The sequence below is a fragment of the Nomascus leucogenys genome, chromosome 6 (genome assembly GCF_006542625.1).
Source record: "Nomascus leucogenys isolate Asia chromosome 6, Asia_NLE_v1, whole genome shotgun sequence".
Taxonomy (NCBI): domain Eukaryota; kingdom Metazoa; phylum Chordata; class Mammalia; order Primates; family Hylobatidae; genus Nomascus; species Nomascus leucogenys.
Window position 1 is genome coordinate 826,019 of NC_044386.1, and position 16,920 is coordinate 842,938.

At 54.0% G+C, this 16,920-nt stretch overlaps 1 protein-coding gene across 1 annotated transcript in view; it reads right to left on the reverse strand.

Annotated features, from left to right (window-relative positions):
• Positions 1-10,731: 10,731 nt before the first annotated feature.
• The window catches only part of SLC12A7 (solute carrier family 12 member 7), a 60,402-nt gene continuing 54,213 nt past the window's right edge, over positions 10,732-16,920 (reverse strand). Inside the window, exons 23-24 of the mRNA XM_003263199.4 lie at positions 13,699-13,832; positions 10,732-12,806 (exon numbers count right to left, since the gene is read on the reverse strand). Of these exons, the coding sequence (XP_003263247.1) occupies positions 12,715-12,806; positions 13,699-13,832 (226 nt within the window). The 3' untranslated portion in view covers positions 10,732-12,714. The remainder of the gene's footprint in view (positions 12,807-13,698; positions 13,833-16,920) is intronic.

Consider the following 16,920-nt stretch of genomic DNA (forward strand, 5'->3'; position numbering starts at 1 on the left):
CATGCTGAGATGTGATCCGTGGTGCTGGGTGGGGTCTGTGGGAGGGGTTTGAGCCATGGGGGCAGATCCCTGGCGAATGGCTTAGATGTGTGTCCCCTCCAAGTCTCATGCTGAGATGTGATCCATGGTGCTGGGTGGGGTCTGTGGGAGGGGTTTGAGCCATGGGGGCTGATCCCTGGCGAATGGCTTAGATGTGTGTCCCCTCCAAGTCTCATGCTGAGATGTGATCCGTGGTGCTGGGTGGGGTCTGTGGGAGGGGTTTGAGCCATGGGGGCAGATCCCTGGCGAATGGCTTAGATGTGTGTCCCCTCCAAGTCTCATGCTGAGACCTGATCCGTGGTGCTGGGTGGGGTCTGTGCGAGGGGTTTGAGCCATGGGGGCAGATCCCTGGCGAATGGCTTAGATGTGTGTCCCCTCCAAGTCTCATGCTGAGACGTGATCCACAGTGCTGAGTGGGGTCTATGGGAGGGGTTTGAGCCATGGGGGCTGATCCCTGGCGAATGGCTTAGATGTGTGTCCCCTCCAAGTCTCATGCTGAGACGTGATCCGCAGTGCTGAGTGGGGTCTATGGGAGGGGTTTGAGCCATGGGGGCAGATCCCTGGCGAATGGCTTAGATGTGTGTCCCCTCCAAGTCTCATGCTGAGATGTGATCTGTGGTGCTGGGTGGGGTCTGTGGGAGGGGTTTGAGCCATGGGGGCAGATCCCTGGCGAATGGCTTAGATGTGTGTCCCCTCCAAGTCTCATGCTGAGACCTGATCCGCGGTGCTGGGTGGGGTCTGTGGGAGGGGTTTGAGCCATGGGGGCTGATCCCTGGTGAATGGCTTGAATGTGTGTCCCCTCCAAGTCTTATGCTGAGACGTGATCCGCGGTGCTGAGTGGGGTCTGTGGGAGGGGTTTGAGCCATGGGGGCAGATCCCTGGTGAATATGGCTTGGTGCCCTTGCCGTGGTGATAAGTGAGCTCTCATTCTGAGTTTGTGGGAGATCTGGTTCTTTAGAGCAAGGGCCCTAACCCCCAGGCTGTGGACTGCTACTGGTTTGTGGCCTGTTAGGAATGGGCCGCACAGCATGGGGTGAGCAGTGGTGAGCGAGCATGAGTGCCTGAGCCCCGGCTCCTGTTAAATCAGAGGTGGGATTAGATCCTCATGGGCGCTCAAACCCTGTTGTGAACTGCGCATACGAGGGATATAGGTTGTGTGCTCCTTATGAGAATCTAATGCCTGATGATTGGAAGTGGAAGTTTCATCCTGGAACCATCCCCACACCCCGTCCATGGAAAACTTGTCTTCCACAAAACCAGTCCCTGGTGCCAAAAAGGCTGGGGACTGCTGGTTTAAAGGAGCTGGCACCTCCCCTCTCTCTCCTGATCTGACCATGTGACATGCCTGCCCCTCCTTTGCCTTCTGCCTTGAGTGGAAGCTTCCTGAGGTCTCCCCAGAAGCTGAGCAGATACGGGCACTGTGCTTGTACAGCCTGCAGAACGGGGAGCCAAATAAACCTCTTTTCTTTATAAATACCCCAGTGCCAGGTATTCCTTTATAGCAACGCAAAACAGACTAACACAAGAACTACCCCCCACCCCGCAAAAAAAACCCTATAAAACACACATATGCACAAAAAGTGAGCCAGTGCTGAATGGTCTCGTTCATTAAACACCCACATGTAAAGATCAGTGTGTCTCGTCAGTTACGCTGCAGCAGCTTGGCCTGGGGCCAAGGGCGAATTGTGTGTGTGAAGCTGTTGGGTACCATGTCCAGCAGGCCTGGCACGTGGCGGATGGGAAGGGACACAGCACAGGATGGCATCAGGTCCTGCTCTAGCTCCCGGGCCACACCAGTCGGGGGACATGGGTGCCACCAGAAGGAAGGCCATGCTGTGCTGCAGGTGAGATGGAGGCAGAGGCTCCTCGGAGGACTCCCGGCACACAGCCTGCTCCTGGGGCAGCTCTACCTGCCATTTGGCCCAGTCTTCCCACCATGCTGGCACCAGGAAGGCTTCACTGTAGGAGACCAGGTGACAAAGGTGACAAAAGGACAAAGGCCTGTGTCGCAGAAACTAAGAGCCTTGTTCTTGTGTGAGTGTAGACTTTGACTACCAGATGATTTTGTTGCTGGACTAGCCTGTATCTGAATGAGTGGGAGTGACTTGGTGTAAATTAGTGAGTGGGTGAAGGATGAGTGGGTGAGTTAGTGAGGGAATGAATGAGTGACCGGTGAATAAATGAATGGAACGGTGACTGAGTGAGTGAATGACAGTGATGAGTGAGGGCTGAGGGGTAAATGAGTACATGAGTAGGCGAATGAATGCGTGACAGTGAGTGGGTGAGCTGTGAATGAATGGGTGCTTAAGGAGTGAGTGAATGATGAGTGGGTGAATGAATGGGTGAGTCGGGGAACGGGTGGATGAGCAGGTAAGTGAATTAGTATGCAGATGAGTGGGTGAACAAGACTGAGTGAGGGAATGAGTGAGTGGGTGTGTGAATGAGTGGGTGAGTGTGTGAATGGGTGTGTGAACGAGTGGGTTAGTGTGTGAACGAGTGGGTGGGTTAGTGTGTGAACAAGTGGGTGGGTTAGTGTGTGAATGAGTGGGTGGGTTAGTGTGTGAACGAGTGGGTGGGTTAGTGTGTGAATGAGTGGGTGAGTTAGTGTGTGAGTTTGTGAACAAGTGGGTGGGTTAGTGTGTGAATGAGTGGGTGAGTTAGTGTGTGTTTGTGAACAAGTGGGTGGGTTAGTGTGTGAATGAGTGGGTGAGTTAGTGGGTGAACGAGTGGGTAAGTTAGTGTGTGAATGACTGGGTTAGTGCGTGAATGAGTGGATGGGTTAGTGTGTGTGTGGGTGAGTTGGTGTGTGAATGGGTTAGTGCGTGAATGAGTGGGTGGGTTAGTGTGTGAATGAGTGGGTTAGTGTGTGAATGAGTTTGTGAACAAGTGCGTGGGTTAGTGTGTGAATGAGTGGGTGACAGTGTGTGAATGGGTTAGTGTGAATGAGTGGGTTAGTGTGTGAATGAGTGGGTGAGTTGGTGTGTGAATGAGTGAGTGTGTGAATGGGTTAGTGCGTGAATGAGTGGGTGGGTTAGCGTGTGAATGAGTGGGTGAGTTTGTGTGGGTGTGTGAACGAGTGGGTGAGTTTGTGTGTGAATGAGTGGGTGAGTTAGTGTGTGAATGGATGTGTGAACGAGTGGGTGGGTTAGTGTGTGAATGAGTGGGTCAGTTAGTGTGTGAATGAGTGGGTTAGTGTGTGAATGAGTGGGTGGGTTACTGTGTGAATGGGTTAGTGTGTGAATGAGTGGGTGTGTGAACGAGTGGGTTAGTGTGAGACTGCGTGTGTGAACGAGTGAGAGTTATTGTGTGACTGGGTGTATGAACGAGTGGGTGAGTTACTGTGTGACTGAGTGGGTGTGTGAACGAGTGGGTGAGGTAGTGTGTGAGTGAGTGGGTGTTAGTGTGAATGAGTGGGTTAGTGCATGAATAAGTGGGTGGGTTAGTGTGTGAATGGGTGTGAACGAGTGGGTGTGAACGAGTGGGTGAGTTAGTGTGTGAATGAGTGGATGTGTGAACGAGTGGGAGAGTTATTGTGTGACTGGGTGTGTGAACGAGTGGGTGAGTTACTGTGAGTGGGTGTGAACAAGTGGGTGAGTTAGTGTGTGTGTGTTCGTGTGAATGAGTGGGTTAGTGCATGAATAAGTGGGTGGGTTAGTGTGTGAATGAGGGTGTGAATGAGTGGGTGTGTGAACGAGTGGGTGAGTTAGTGTGTGAACGAGTGGGTGAGTTAGTGTGTGAATGAGTGGATGTGTGAACGAGTGGGAGAGTTATTGTGTGACTGGGTGTGTGAACGAGTGGGTGAGGTAGTGTTTGAATGAGTGGGTGTGTGAACGAGTGGGTTAGTGTGTGTGTGTTTGTGTGAATGGGTTAGTGTGTGAATAAGTGGGTGGGTTAGTGTGTGAATGAGGGTGTGAATGGGTGGGTGTGTGAACGAGTGGGTGAGTTAGTGTGTGAGTGGGTTAGTGTGGGAATAGGGTTAGTCTGTGAATGAGTGGGTGTGTGTGAATGGGTGTGTGAACGAGTGGGTCAGATAGTGTGTGAATGAGTGGGTTAGTCCGTGAATGAGTGCGTGGGTTAGTGTGTGAATAAGTGGGTTAGTGTGAATGGGTGTGTGAACGAGTGTGTGAATGAGTGGGTGTGAATGAGTGGGTGAGTTAGTGTGTGAGTGGGTGTGTGAACGAGTGGGTTAGTGTGTGAATGGGAGAGTGAATAGGTGGGTGAGTTAGTGTGTGAATGGGAGAGTTAGTGAATGGGTGGGTTAGTGTGTGAATGAGTGGGTGTGTGAATGAGTGGGCAAGTTAGTGTGAATGAGTGGGTGTGTGAACGATTGTGTGAATGGGTGTGTGAATGAGTGAGCTAGTGTGTGAATGAGTGTGTGAATGGATGAGTTAGTGTGAATGAGTGGGTGAGTTAGTGTGTGAATGAGTGGGTGTGTGAATGAGTGAGCTAGTGTGTGAATGAGTGTGAATGGATGAGTGTGAATGAGTGGGTGAGTTAGTGTGTGAATGAGTGGGTATGTGAATCAGTGGGCGACTTAATGTGTGAATGTGTGGTCGAGTTTGTGAATGGGTGTGTGAACGAGTGGGTGACTTAGTGTGTGAATGGTCGGGTTTGTGAATGAGTGGGTGTGTGAATGGGTGTGCGAATGAATGGGCGAGTTAGTGTGTGAATGGGCGAGTTTGTGAATGAGTGGGTGTGTGAACCAGTGGGTGAGTTAGCGTGTGAATGAGTGGGCCAGTTTGTGAATGAGTGGGTGTATGAACAAGTGCGTGAATTTGTGTGTGAATGAGTGGATGTGTGAACGAGTCGGTGAGTTAGTGTGTGAATGAGGGGGTTAGTGTGTGAATGAATGGGTGCGTTTGTGAGTGGGTGTGTGAACTAGTGGGTGAGCTAGTGTGTGAATGAGTGTGAACGAGTGGGTGTTAGTGTGTTGAGTGGGTGTGTGAATGGGCATGTTAGTGTGTGAATGAGTGGTCGAGTTTGTGAATGAATGGGTGTGTGAATGAGTGGGTTAGTGTGTGAATGAGTGGGTGTGTGAACAAGTGGGTGAGTTAGTGAATGAGTGGGTGAGTTAGTGTGTGAGTGGGTGTGTGAACGAGTGGGTGAATTTGTGAATGAGTGGATGCGTATGTGTGTGTGTGAACGAGTGGGTGAGTTAGTGTGTGAATGAGTGGGTTTGTGAATGAGTGGGTTAGTGTGTGAATGTGTTAGTGTGTGAATGAGTGGGTGTGTGAACGAGTGGGTTAGTCTGTGAATGAGTGGGTGCATGAACGAGTGGATTTGTGTTTCAATGAGTGGGTGAGTTAGTGTGTGAATGAGTGGGTCAGTTAATGTGTGAATGAGTGGGTGTGTGAATGAGTGGGCGAGATAGTGTGTGAATGAGTGGGTGTGTGAACAAGTCGGTGTTGAATGAGTCGGCGTGTGAATGAGTGGGCGAATTAGTATGTGAATGAGTGGGTGTGTGAACGAGTTGGTGAATTAGTGTGTGAATGGTTGAGTTAGTGTGTGAATGAGTGGGCGAGTTTGGGAACCAGTGGGTGTGTGAATGAGTGGGTGAGTTAGTGTGTGAATGAGTGGGCCAGTTTGTGAATGAGTGGGTGTATGAACGAGTGCATGAATTTGTGTGTGAATGAGTGGATGTGTGAACGAGTCGGTGAGTGTTGACTGAGTCGGTGTGTGAATGAGTGGGCGAATTAGTGTGTGAGTGGGTGTGTGAACGAGTTGGTGAATTAGTGTGTGAATGGGTGTGTGAATGGTTGAGTTAGTGTGTGAATGAGTGGGCAAGTTTGTGAACCAGTAGGTGTGTGAATGAGTGGGTGAGTTAGTGTGTGAATGAGTGGGCCAGTTTGTGAATGAGTGGGTGTATGAACGAGTGCATGAATTTGTGTGTGAATGAGTGGATGTGTGAACAAGTCGGTGAGTTAGTGTTTGAATGAGTGGGTGTGTGAATGAGTGGGTGAGTTAGTGTGTGAATGAGGGGGTTAGTGTGTGAATGGGTGCGTTAGTTTGTGAATGGGTGCGTTAGCTTGTGAATGAGTTGGGTGTGTGAATGATAGAGTTAGTGTGTGAATAAGTTTGCAAGTTAGTGTGTGAATGAGTGGGTGTGTGAACTAGTGGGTGAGTTTGTGAATGAGTGTATGAACAAGTGGCTGAGTTAGTGTGAATGAGTGGGTGTGTGAATGAGTGGGTGAGTTAGTATGTGAATGAGTGGGCCAGTTTGTGAATGAGTGGGTGTATGAACGAGTGTGTGAATTTGTGTGTGAATGAGTGGATGTGTGAATGAGTCAGTGAGTTAGTGTGTGAATGGGTATGTGAATGAGTGGGTTAGTGTGTGAATGAGGGGGTTAGTGTGTGAATGGGTGCATTAGTGAATGAGTTGGGTGTGTGAATGATAGAGTTAGTGTGTGAATAAGTTTGCCAGTTAGTGTGTGAATGAGTGGGTGTGTGAACTAGTGGGTGAGTTTGTGAATGAGTGTGAACAAGTGGGTGAGTTAGCGTGTTAATGAGTGGGTGTGTGAGTGGGTTAGTGTGAGTGGGTTAGTGTGTGAATGAGTGGGTGTGTGAATGAGTGGGTGTGTTAGTGTGTGAACGGTTGAGTTTGTGAATGAGTGGGTGTGTGAATGAGTGGGTTAGTGTGTGAATGAGTGGGTGTGAACCAGTGGGTGTGTGAATGAGTGGGTGAGTTAGTGTGTGTGTGTTCGTGTGAATGAGTGGGTTAGTGCATGAATAAGTGGGTGGGTTAGTGTGTGAATGAGGGTGTGAATGAGTGGGTGTGTGAACGAGTGGGTGAGTTAGTGTGTGAACGAGTGGGTGAGTTAGTGTGTGAATGAGTGGGTTAGTGTTTGAATTAGTGGGTTAGTGTGTGAATGAGTGGGTTAGTATGTGAATGAGTGGCTTAGTGCATGAATGAGTGGGTGGGTTAGTGTGTGAATGAGTGGGTATGTGAATGAGTGGGTGAGTTAGTGTGTGAATCAGTGTTAGTGTGTGAATGGGTGTGTGAACAGTAGGTAAATTAGTGTGTGAATAAGTGGGTGTGTGATTGAGTGGGTTAGTGTTTGAGTGGGTATGTGAATGAGTGGGCGAGTTAGTGTGTGAATGAGTGGGTTTGTGAACGACTGGGTTAGTGTGTGAATAAGTGGGTGAGTTAGTGTGTGAATGAGTGGGTGAGTTAGGGTGTGAATGAGTGGGCGAGTTAAGGTGTGAATGGGTGTGTGAACGAGTGGATGTGTGAACGAGTGGGTTAGTGTGTGAATGAGTGGGTGAGGTAGTGTGTGAATGAGTGGGTTAGTGTGTGAATGAGTGGGCATGTGAATGAGTGGGCGAGTTAGTGTGTGAATGGGTTAGTGTGTGAATGAGTGGGTGTGAACGAGTGGGTTTGTGTGAATGAGTGGGTGTGTGAACGGGTGGGTGATTTAGTGTGTGAATGGGTGAGTTAGTGTGCGAATGAGTCGGTTAGTGTGTGAATGAGTGGGTCGGTTAGTGTGTGAATTAGTGAGTTAGTGCATTAGCCAGTGTGTTAGTGGGTGAATGAGTTGGTGACTTAGTGTGTGAATGAGTGGGTTAGTGTGTGAGTTTGTGAATGAGTGGGCGAGTTAGTGTGTGAACGAGTGGGCGAGTTAGTGTGTGAATGAGTGGGCGAGTTAGTGTGTGAAAGAGTGGATGTGTGAACGAATGGGTTGGTGTGATTGAGTAGGTGAGTTAGTGTGGGAATGAGTGAGTGTGAATGCGTGGGCAGGTTAGTGTGTGAGTTAGTGTGTGAATGAATGGGTGTGTGAATGAGTGGGTTAGTGTGTGAATGAGTGGGTGGGTTAGTGTGTATGTGTGTGAATGAGTGGGTTAGTGTGAATGAGTGGGTGGGTTAGTGTGTATGTGTGTGAATGAGTGGGTGAGTTAGTGGGTGAATGGGCGAGTTAGTGTGTGAATAAGTGTGTGAACGAAGTGGGTGTGTTAATGTGAGTGGGTTAGGGTGAATGATTGGGTTAGTGTGTGAATGAGTGGGTGGGTGTGTTAATGAGTGGGTTGTGTCAATGAGTGAGTGGGTTCGTGTGTGAACGAGTGGGCGAGTTAGTGAATGAGTGGGTGAGTTAATGTGTAAATGAGTGGTTGTGTGAATGAGTGGGTTAGTGTGTGAATGGGTGTGTGAACAAGTGGGTGAGTTTGTGAATGGATGCGTAAGCATGTGAATGAGTGGGTTAGTGTAAGTGGGTGGGTTAGCGTGTGAATGAATGAATGAGTGGGTGGGTTAGTGTGTGAATGAGCGTGTGAATGAGTGGGTGGGTGTGTGAATGAGTGGGTTAGTGTGTGAATGGGTTAGTGTGTGAATGGGTTAGTGTGTGAACGCGTGGGCGAGTTAGTGTGTGAATGAGTGGGCAAGTTAGTGTGTGAATGGGTTAGTGTGTGAATGAGTGGGCAAGTGTGTGAATGAGTGGGTTAGTGTGGGAATGAGTGGGCGAGTGTGAGTTTGTGAATGAGTGGGTTAGTGTGTGAACGAGTGGGTGAGTTAGGGTGTGAATGAGTGGGCAAGTTAGTGTGTGAATGAGTGGGCGAGTTAGTGTGTGAAAGTGGGAGAGTTAGTGTGAATGAATGGGCGAGTGTGTGAATGTGTGAGTGGGTTAGTGGAGTTGGCGAGTGTGAATGAGTTAAGTGTGTGAATGAGTGGGTTAGTGTGTGAAGGACTGGGCGAGTTAGTGTGTGAATGGGCGAGTGTGTGAATGGGTTAGTGAAGGAGTTGCCAAGTGTGTGAGAAGTGTGTGAATGAGTGGGTTAGTGTGTGGAGTGGGTTAGTGTGTGAATGAGTGGGTGACTGCTCTAGCCGAGTGCTTGCTCCTTGGGAAGCACCGGCCAAGGCTAGGAGGCAGCCTGGTTTTCGGGGTCCTAGGGAAGGGGACACCTAGGGGTCTCTGGCTGGGCCCTAGTCCCAGATTTGTGGGCATCAGTGGGACTCCCTGCTGGAATTTGTGAGCACGTGGCCCTCAGGACAGCAGGCCCACCCCAGCCGGCTGCTCCTGTGCTCTGAGTCCCAGGTGTGGATGCCTGGATGCAGCCAGCACTCACCCCTCGGGGGTCCGAGGATGACACTGGTCTCACGGTCACTCTCCTGTGGCCCGAGAGCCAGAGCAGGCCCCGCCACCCTCCTGTGCCATGTCCCTTCCTGTCACCATGTGTCAGGCCCGCTTGAGACGGTGCCCAACAGCTTCACATACACAATTCGCCCTTCGTTGTGCACGAGGCAGTGTTCCAGCGTGTTCAGTCACATAAGCTTCACCACAGCCATTTCGGAACATTTTCACCCAAAAAGAAATCCATACCCTGTAAGCAGCCTCCCCCCTCCCCCATCACCCCCATTCCCCTTGACCCACTCCTGGCACCCACCAGTGCACACCCTGCCTCTGTGCCTGGCCCGCTCTGGCATTTCGTGTTGTGTAGTCCCAGTGTGAGACCCTTTGTGTCCAGCTTCCTCCCAGACCTGAGGCTTCCAAGGTTGGCTCCTGGTTCTAGCCGAGTGAAGCCCGCAGCAGGCACGGCCCACGCAGACTCAGCATGTTCTCGGACTGCACTCATTTTGGCTGCTGTGAACTTGTACGCACCCATTCCTGAGGCCGTGCCACACACCTGGAGTGGACCTGCCAGAGAAGGGGCGGCTCTCACACTTTCAGGAACCACAGGCCCTTCCTGTGCAGCTGCAACCCTGCAAGAGGGGTCTGATTCTGCACGTCCTCCCCACGATTCTCCAGTTTTGGCTGTGGCCATCATAGGTGTAAGGTGGCATCTTACGAGTTAGAACACGCTGTCCCCACTCACGGTAGACTCTCTGGTGCCTCCATCCTTATATAAATTTTTTTTTTTTTTTTTTTTTTTTTTTTTTTTTTTTTTGAGACGGAGTCTCGCTCTGTCGCCCAGGCTGGAGTGCAGTGGCGCAATCTCGGCTCACTGCAAGCTCCGCCTCCCGGGTTCACGCCATTCTCCTGCCTCAGCCTCTCCGAGTAGCTGGGACTATAGGCGCCCGCCACCACGCCCGGCTAATTTTTTGTATTTTTTAGTAGAGATGGGGTTTCACTGTGGTCTCGATCTCCTGACCTCGTGATCCGCCCGCCTCGGCCTCCCAAAGCACTGGGATTACAAGCGTGAGCCACCGCGCCCGGCCATCCTTATATAAATTATAAATCGAATGGCCAGGCACGGTGGCTCATACCTGTAATCCCAGCACTTTAGGAGGCTGAGGCAGGCAGATCACTTGAGGTCAGGAGTTCGAGACCAGCCTGGCCAACATGGTGAAACCCCATCTCTACTAAAATACAAAAATTAGCTGGGCATGGTGGTACACGCCTGTGATCCCAGCTATTCGGGAGGCTGAGGCAGGAAAATAAATAGCTTGAACCTGGGAGGCGGAGGTTGCAGTGAGCTGAGATGATGGCGCCACTGCATTCCAGCCTAGGCAACAGACTCTGTCTCAGAAATAAATACATAGATTGGGTCACTTCAACACACAGCACTAGGAAGTTTGGGGTAAGGTCATTTCCAAGCCGATGACATGATTTGGAAGCCCTCATCCAATTCATATGGTCACTCTTCAGCCACCTGAGTTGGCTGTGGCTGGTCAGCCCTGACTCTCCTGCTAGAGAAGGGGCGGCCAGGACATTTTCTCCAGCTGTCTTTTATGCTGAATGAGACTCAAGAGGTTCTTCAACATACTGAGATTTCATAGGATTTTATTTTTCTACTAACAAAATCAATCATACAAACAAAGACAGGGAACCTCCAAAAGGAAACGGAGTCAATTGTAAATGGCTGTAGTTACTGGTTACACGGAGTTGACAACACAAAAGATGCCTGGCGCTTGCGTGCAGAGGCTGCAGCCCAGGGCGGAGGCAGAGCTGAGCCCTCGCGAGGCGTTTCGTGTGCAGGACTGAGCGGCCCTCAGAGGCATCCAGAAGGCAGGGCTGTTTTCCAGCCACCAACCAACGTTCAGAGCCAGCACCGAGCGGCCACCGTGCCTCTAGCCTGCTCTCCTCCAGGTGCAGGGGACACAGGACCTGCCGGCCCCATCCAGACACGGAGGAGCCATTTTGCTGCTCAACTCGTGCTTAGCCAAGGCAGGCAGAGGCTGTGGGAACTGCTGAGCCCCGCTGTGATGTCTGGGACAAGCTCTGGGCAGCAGCCATCACTCTACAGCAACGCCAGCCCTAGTGCGGCTCCTCAAACATCTGGAGGCACAAGTGCCGCCTCTGCCCTGATTTGAACTTCGTTGATGGGGCTGATTCCCTTGGGAGACCATGCAAGCTGGACGTAGCCCAACGCCTGGCCATCTGGGGCCTCTAGTATAGAAGCAACCTCTTTATGGACAACCTCGTTACCATGTAACTCCCCGGGGTGTTTAAATAAATAAATACGCCACACAGAAAGGGAGGCCAAAGTCGGTGCCACTGCCCGCAGCCTGCAAATGTGACCACAACCTACAAAGCAGAAACAGCGGAAGTGCAAAGTGTTGGGCCCTTGAAAGCTATCTCTTCAGTGCCACCACTGCCTCCATGCAAGGCACAGGCCATGGCAGGGGACGCCCGGGACTCAGCCGGACAGACCTGACAACAGGAGCCACTGCTGCCCGAGGACCTCCCACGCGGGGGCCGTGTCTTCCTTCCCTGGAGCGCCGGGGTGGGGATGGCACATGTGAGCCTGCTCAGAAGCTGAACTGTGCGCCGCGCTCCTGGGGTGGGGTGGACAGTCCTAGCTCTCGTGGGCCATGGGGGGAACTCACTGTTCACTCTGCGTGCGTGTGCCCCTGGGTTTCAGTGCATTCGCCTGCGTGAGGCACTGATCGCACTGGTGGCTGTGGGCTGGGCCCTGTCAGTGCTTATGAAAAGAAGTGGCTGGTTTTCTGAAGGCAGATGGAGACTTGGACAGCTGCAAACACAGCCCAACATGGCAGAGCCACAGCTGGGGGCTCCTTCCCAGAGCATAGGCCCTGACGAACATACCGTGTTCAGCACACACCCGACAGATGATCCACCACATTCTGGAAAAGCTGAGTTCCCTTTCCCGATGGCCCCAGCCCACGCCTCAGCTCATGAAATGTGGACCTGCCGAGCCCAGATGCTCCCACACGAGGGTGACACAGGCGTGGACAGAGTCCTCCAGCTTCACTGCCTTGAGGTACAGAAACACAAAAACAGTCAAGGAACAGAGTGACTGAGGTGACCGGGGCCCTGAGTGGAGCCACGGCCAGGGCTGACGTTTCACCTTCATCATCAGGGACGGCTTCAGCTCCGGGTGCTCTTCCAAGAATGTTCTGGATGGGGTAGAAATGCAACCTAGCCACTGGGTAAGTCCAGCCAAGGAAAAGAACTTCCAGAAACCAAGGCGAGGGCTCGCTGGCTTCTTGTGACCTGCGAGAAGATCCGGCCACGTCCAGGTCACTCCTGCAGCAGTGTCTGCCCTCAGATGCAAGGAAATCGTCCAGCCACGCCCTGACTTGCTGAGCATGTTGTTTAAGGCTGCTGAACAGGAGAGCCCCAGGTGATGGGCCTAGAAACTTCCGTAGGAAGCCCCATGGGCAGGTTGGGCGGCATCACTAGGGGACAGGTGTGTTTGCCGTCTGTTTCCCTGGGCCAAGCCCAGGAGCAGGCTGCCCACGCCATCCTCCGTGCCTGTCCCAGAGTGCCGTGATGCTGTTGGGCGTTAGGAGTAGATGGTGATCACCTCCCGGCCGCCACCCCTGACCAGGAGGACTCTGTTCAGCCCCTCGGTCAGGACCTCAAGAAACTCCATGTCTGTGGGCAACAGAGTTAAGGCCACAGCTGATCTCACCTGGGCGTGTGTAGCTGAAATCGTGATAGCAGCGAGGTTTTATCGTCTTCCCGGTTAGCTAAGATTTGGTTTGAGAAACCCAGAGCCAAGGTGAGAAGAGAGGTGGGGAATAGAGAGACCCCCGGGCGGGGAGAAGCAGGGCAGGGGAGAGAAGGGCCGGTGCTCAGGAAAGACAGGGAGCACCGTGGTCACAGGGAGGACGAGCAGAGACAGCAACACAGCCCACGGTGCTGACCCCACCCGACAGGGAACCCCAGCCAGGGGACTGGGTCCTCGCCAGCCTACAGGGGACCTGGGCCACAGCTTCTGACCAGGACATGTCGAGGACATGCCCTCACTGGCCCCAGTTCTTGGTGCCAACCTGGCAGGGATGTGCCAGGTGTCGCCCTGTCTGTGCCAATACGCCCAGATGCACCGCGGAGTTCTCCTTCCAAACAAAGCACAAATTCCCAAAGCTGCGACCAATCGTGGCCTTAAAGCCGAGAGCTGGGCTCCTCACCTCCCACCATCGTTGGCGCAGGGTGGGGCTGAGCCCCAGCGGAGGTTCCAGGATGCACAGCCGCTGTGGGGGTGCATGACGGGGCCCCAGGGCAGCCCTGAGCACCCAGGGACAGTGGGGCTGGTGCTGTAGGCGGGCCCTCCCTCCCCCACACCAATGCCAGGGTTGGCCCCAACTCTGGCCCCATCACCACTGGGCTCAGAGCCCCACTGCATCCCGGTCGCAGCTCCCAGGGCCTGGGGCTGTAGGAGAGGCGGGAAGCCAGCCTCACTCACAGCACCCACAAACCCAGGTCTTAGCGAGAAGCCGCCAGGGGATGCCCGCACGCCTGGCAGACACGCTGCGGGAAAGGATACAGTTCTCGTCTCCCTGCCGGTTTTTGGGAGGACCTGGCATGTTGAGCAGGACCAGCTGCGCATCCTGGGACTTGCTGAGGACGACGCCATTGAGCTTCACAGCTGTGTGCATCCGCCTGACGTTGGACTGGTCCCTGCAGGGGGAGGTGGGCACAGTCAGCGGGCAGCAGGTGCACCCCACGCTCCGGACACAAGTCTGAGCCGAGCCCTGATGAGCTGCATTTACACGTGTTGCAAAGGGCTGGGTGAGTCAGGATCAGGCGGATTCTCTGACCCTGAAGGATGCAGAGGTGGCGGCTCAGAGCAAGAGGCGCTGACTGCAGCCGGGGCGGGCGTTCAGCAGCGGGATGCTTTGGCCTCCAGGGACCTAGAACTCAGTCCACTAAGGCTGCCAAGCTTCTAAGGGCTACAGTCACACAACACAAACCGCAAGCGTGTTCTCAACTACATCTACATCTGCGAAGCAGGCAGAATAGAGTGGAAGCCATCTGGGTGTCCCGTGTGCCTGATGCCTTCAAGGCTAACACATTTCTCTTGACATCTACAGCGTTGCCCCTAAACCCCACGTCAGACGCTGCCAAGCACAGACCCGTCAGGCTAGGCACACCAGGCCTTCTCGCCGAGGCTCCTGATACAACTGGGTCCAAGGGGCTGGAAGCTCAGGAAGAAAAGGCTCAGAGTCCCCCACACCGGCCTGTGCAGCCATTGCTGCTGAAGCTCCCAGGCTTGTGACAGGGACAGGGTCTGCCGAGAACTCAGCTGGAGGCACAGGCGCTCACAATGGCCACTATTGGGGTCCCCTCCTACAGCCCACCCTGCCCCTGCCTGGCCAAGGGCAAAGGACAAGCACTTCCACCGAGTGGCCGTCCAGCCCCCGCCTTCCGTCCTCACTGACAACGCAGCTCTGCTCCACGACCCTCCCTGTCTGCTCCCTGAAGCTGCTGTGGCCAGTCCATGTCTCAAAGCGTCCCCGGCGGCCTGGGCCCGGCCACAGCCCCCCAGGAGGCTCCCCAGCCAAGTGGGTTTGGGGACACTGCAGAATCATGCCGTGAGGCACTCAAGCCCCTGCGGGACACAGCTTATCTCCCTCCTCTACCCCATGGTCCCCTCCTAGGCAGGCCCCTAAACTGCAGCAGAACTGGCGTTCCAGGAGGGCCACCTCGTGAAATGCCAGCAGAGGGCAGCCCTAGGGGGGCACTCGCGTTTCTGTGTTGGAAAAACCTGGCCCGTGTGTGGACTTGCAAGTCAGAGCGGGTCTCAGGCCAGCTGCAGTCAGTGCAGTCGTGACTGTGGCCCCCTGGGGAGGTCACCAGTGCCCTGGACGCAGAGGGGCAGCGGCGGACAGACAGAGGCCGCCCATGCAGGGTCACGGAGAGGCCCCACGGATGCCATCCAGGCTCACACCCTTTGATCCACTTGACGCTTAAGCCAAATAAACCTGATCATAACCACCAATTTCCAGGAGGAACACGGAGAGACCTTTTATCTTCTCTCCAGCTTGGTCTAATTACAGATGGGGTCTCTGTCCACAGCACAGTCAAGGGGCTTTCGTGCCAGGAACTTGGAACTTTGAATTCCACTTCTGGATAGACCACAATTACCAGTGTGTTTGGGGACAAAGAGCAGCTCCAGGAAGTGAGAGCAGGCCAGGAGCACAGGGGGGTCAGAGTGGGCAGCATGTCCACAGCCAGTGAGTGCTGGGGTGAAGCGGGGACCTGGCCCTTGGCTGCTGGTGGAGTGTGCCAGCCGCCACACCAAGGAGGACCAGTGCAGACACAGGCACAGACATGCAGACACACTGACGTGTACACACACAGGCATACAGTCACAGTAATACACAAACACGTGCACACACAAACAGGCATGCAGTCACATTAATGTGCAAACGCGTGCAGACACACTAACATGTAAGACATGCATAGTGTGTGCACACAGGCAGGTACACGTCCACCGGCAGGTGCGCTGACAGGTACACGTGAGCACGCACACAAACACACAGACATCCCTAAGTGCGCCCCCGGGGACGTCACAGTAAGCCGCACACATCTCACGCCTGCACTGCCCAGAAGAGGTCAGGGCCGACCTCCAGATCTTCGGAGGGCTTCTCCCAGCCCAACCCCGAGGAACTGCTGGGCCAGGAGAGTCAGTGCCGTCCCAGACGCACGCCCCACGTGAACACAAAGCCCATGCGTCGTCCATTCCGGCCCACCTTCTCCTGACCCTACAGGCCTGCGGGGACCTGCCCCTGCCCCAAGGGGAGGCAAGCCCCGGCGCTGGGAGGAGGCACAGGTGCCACTGCGGGTCCCCGAGTGTGTGTGCCTGTGCACGTGTGTGTCAAACCCTACTCCTAGGTCTACGTCGTTCTGCGGCTTTAATCAACACGCTATTCTGAAGGCACTTTCAGATTTACAAACGGAGCAGGAACTACAGGGATTGCCTGCACGCCTCCCGCATAGCTGCAGGTCTGATTAATCCAGGTTTCGGGGTTAAAGATAAAAAGGGAAGCGTGGCTCAGGCCCCAGGCACTGCCCGCCCACAAGGAAAACACGGCCCAGGCGGTTACTGGCGGGGGCAGGCAGGGGACAGAGACAGCATTGAGGACTCCCAGGGAGCAGCTTGGGGGTCCGTCCAGGGTACTCCCTCCCACCTGCCCCAGAGCTCAGACGCAGGCAGCTCCCGCCCGAGGGTCCAACCACACAGAGAACTGATCCGCACCCCTCTCCGCCTGGAGGCTGGACAGCTTTAACAAGGAAGGCATTCCGGGTGGGGACGCAACTCAGCTAGCACCTAACCCAGAAGGATGTGGATGGACTCACTGACGGGCCCTGCGAGGCACACGCCTCCCCTCCACTCCGGAGCGGCTCGGCCACCTCCCAGGTCTCAGTTCCTGGGCCTCACTTAGGAAGAGGCTTCAGGTGTGTGCTGGAGCCACCATGAAAAGAGGGGAGCGAAGGCAACAGGAAACTGACATGGAAGCCGCGGCAGCTCTGGGTAAGCTCTGGCTGCACGCGGACGCACACAGGCCACTGTGCACGGGGCAGGCACAGGCCTAGAACACGCATACAGACACACGCAGGCCACGCACACACAGGCATGCAGGGCAACCGGGCCCGGAAAGCGACCTGGTTGTAGCGAGTGAACTTACAGGTTTCCCCATTCTCTATGCAGGAGAGAAAAACAAGAGTGCGTTACTAACCTCAGGAGAGTGCACCAGGCTGTTCC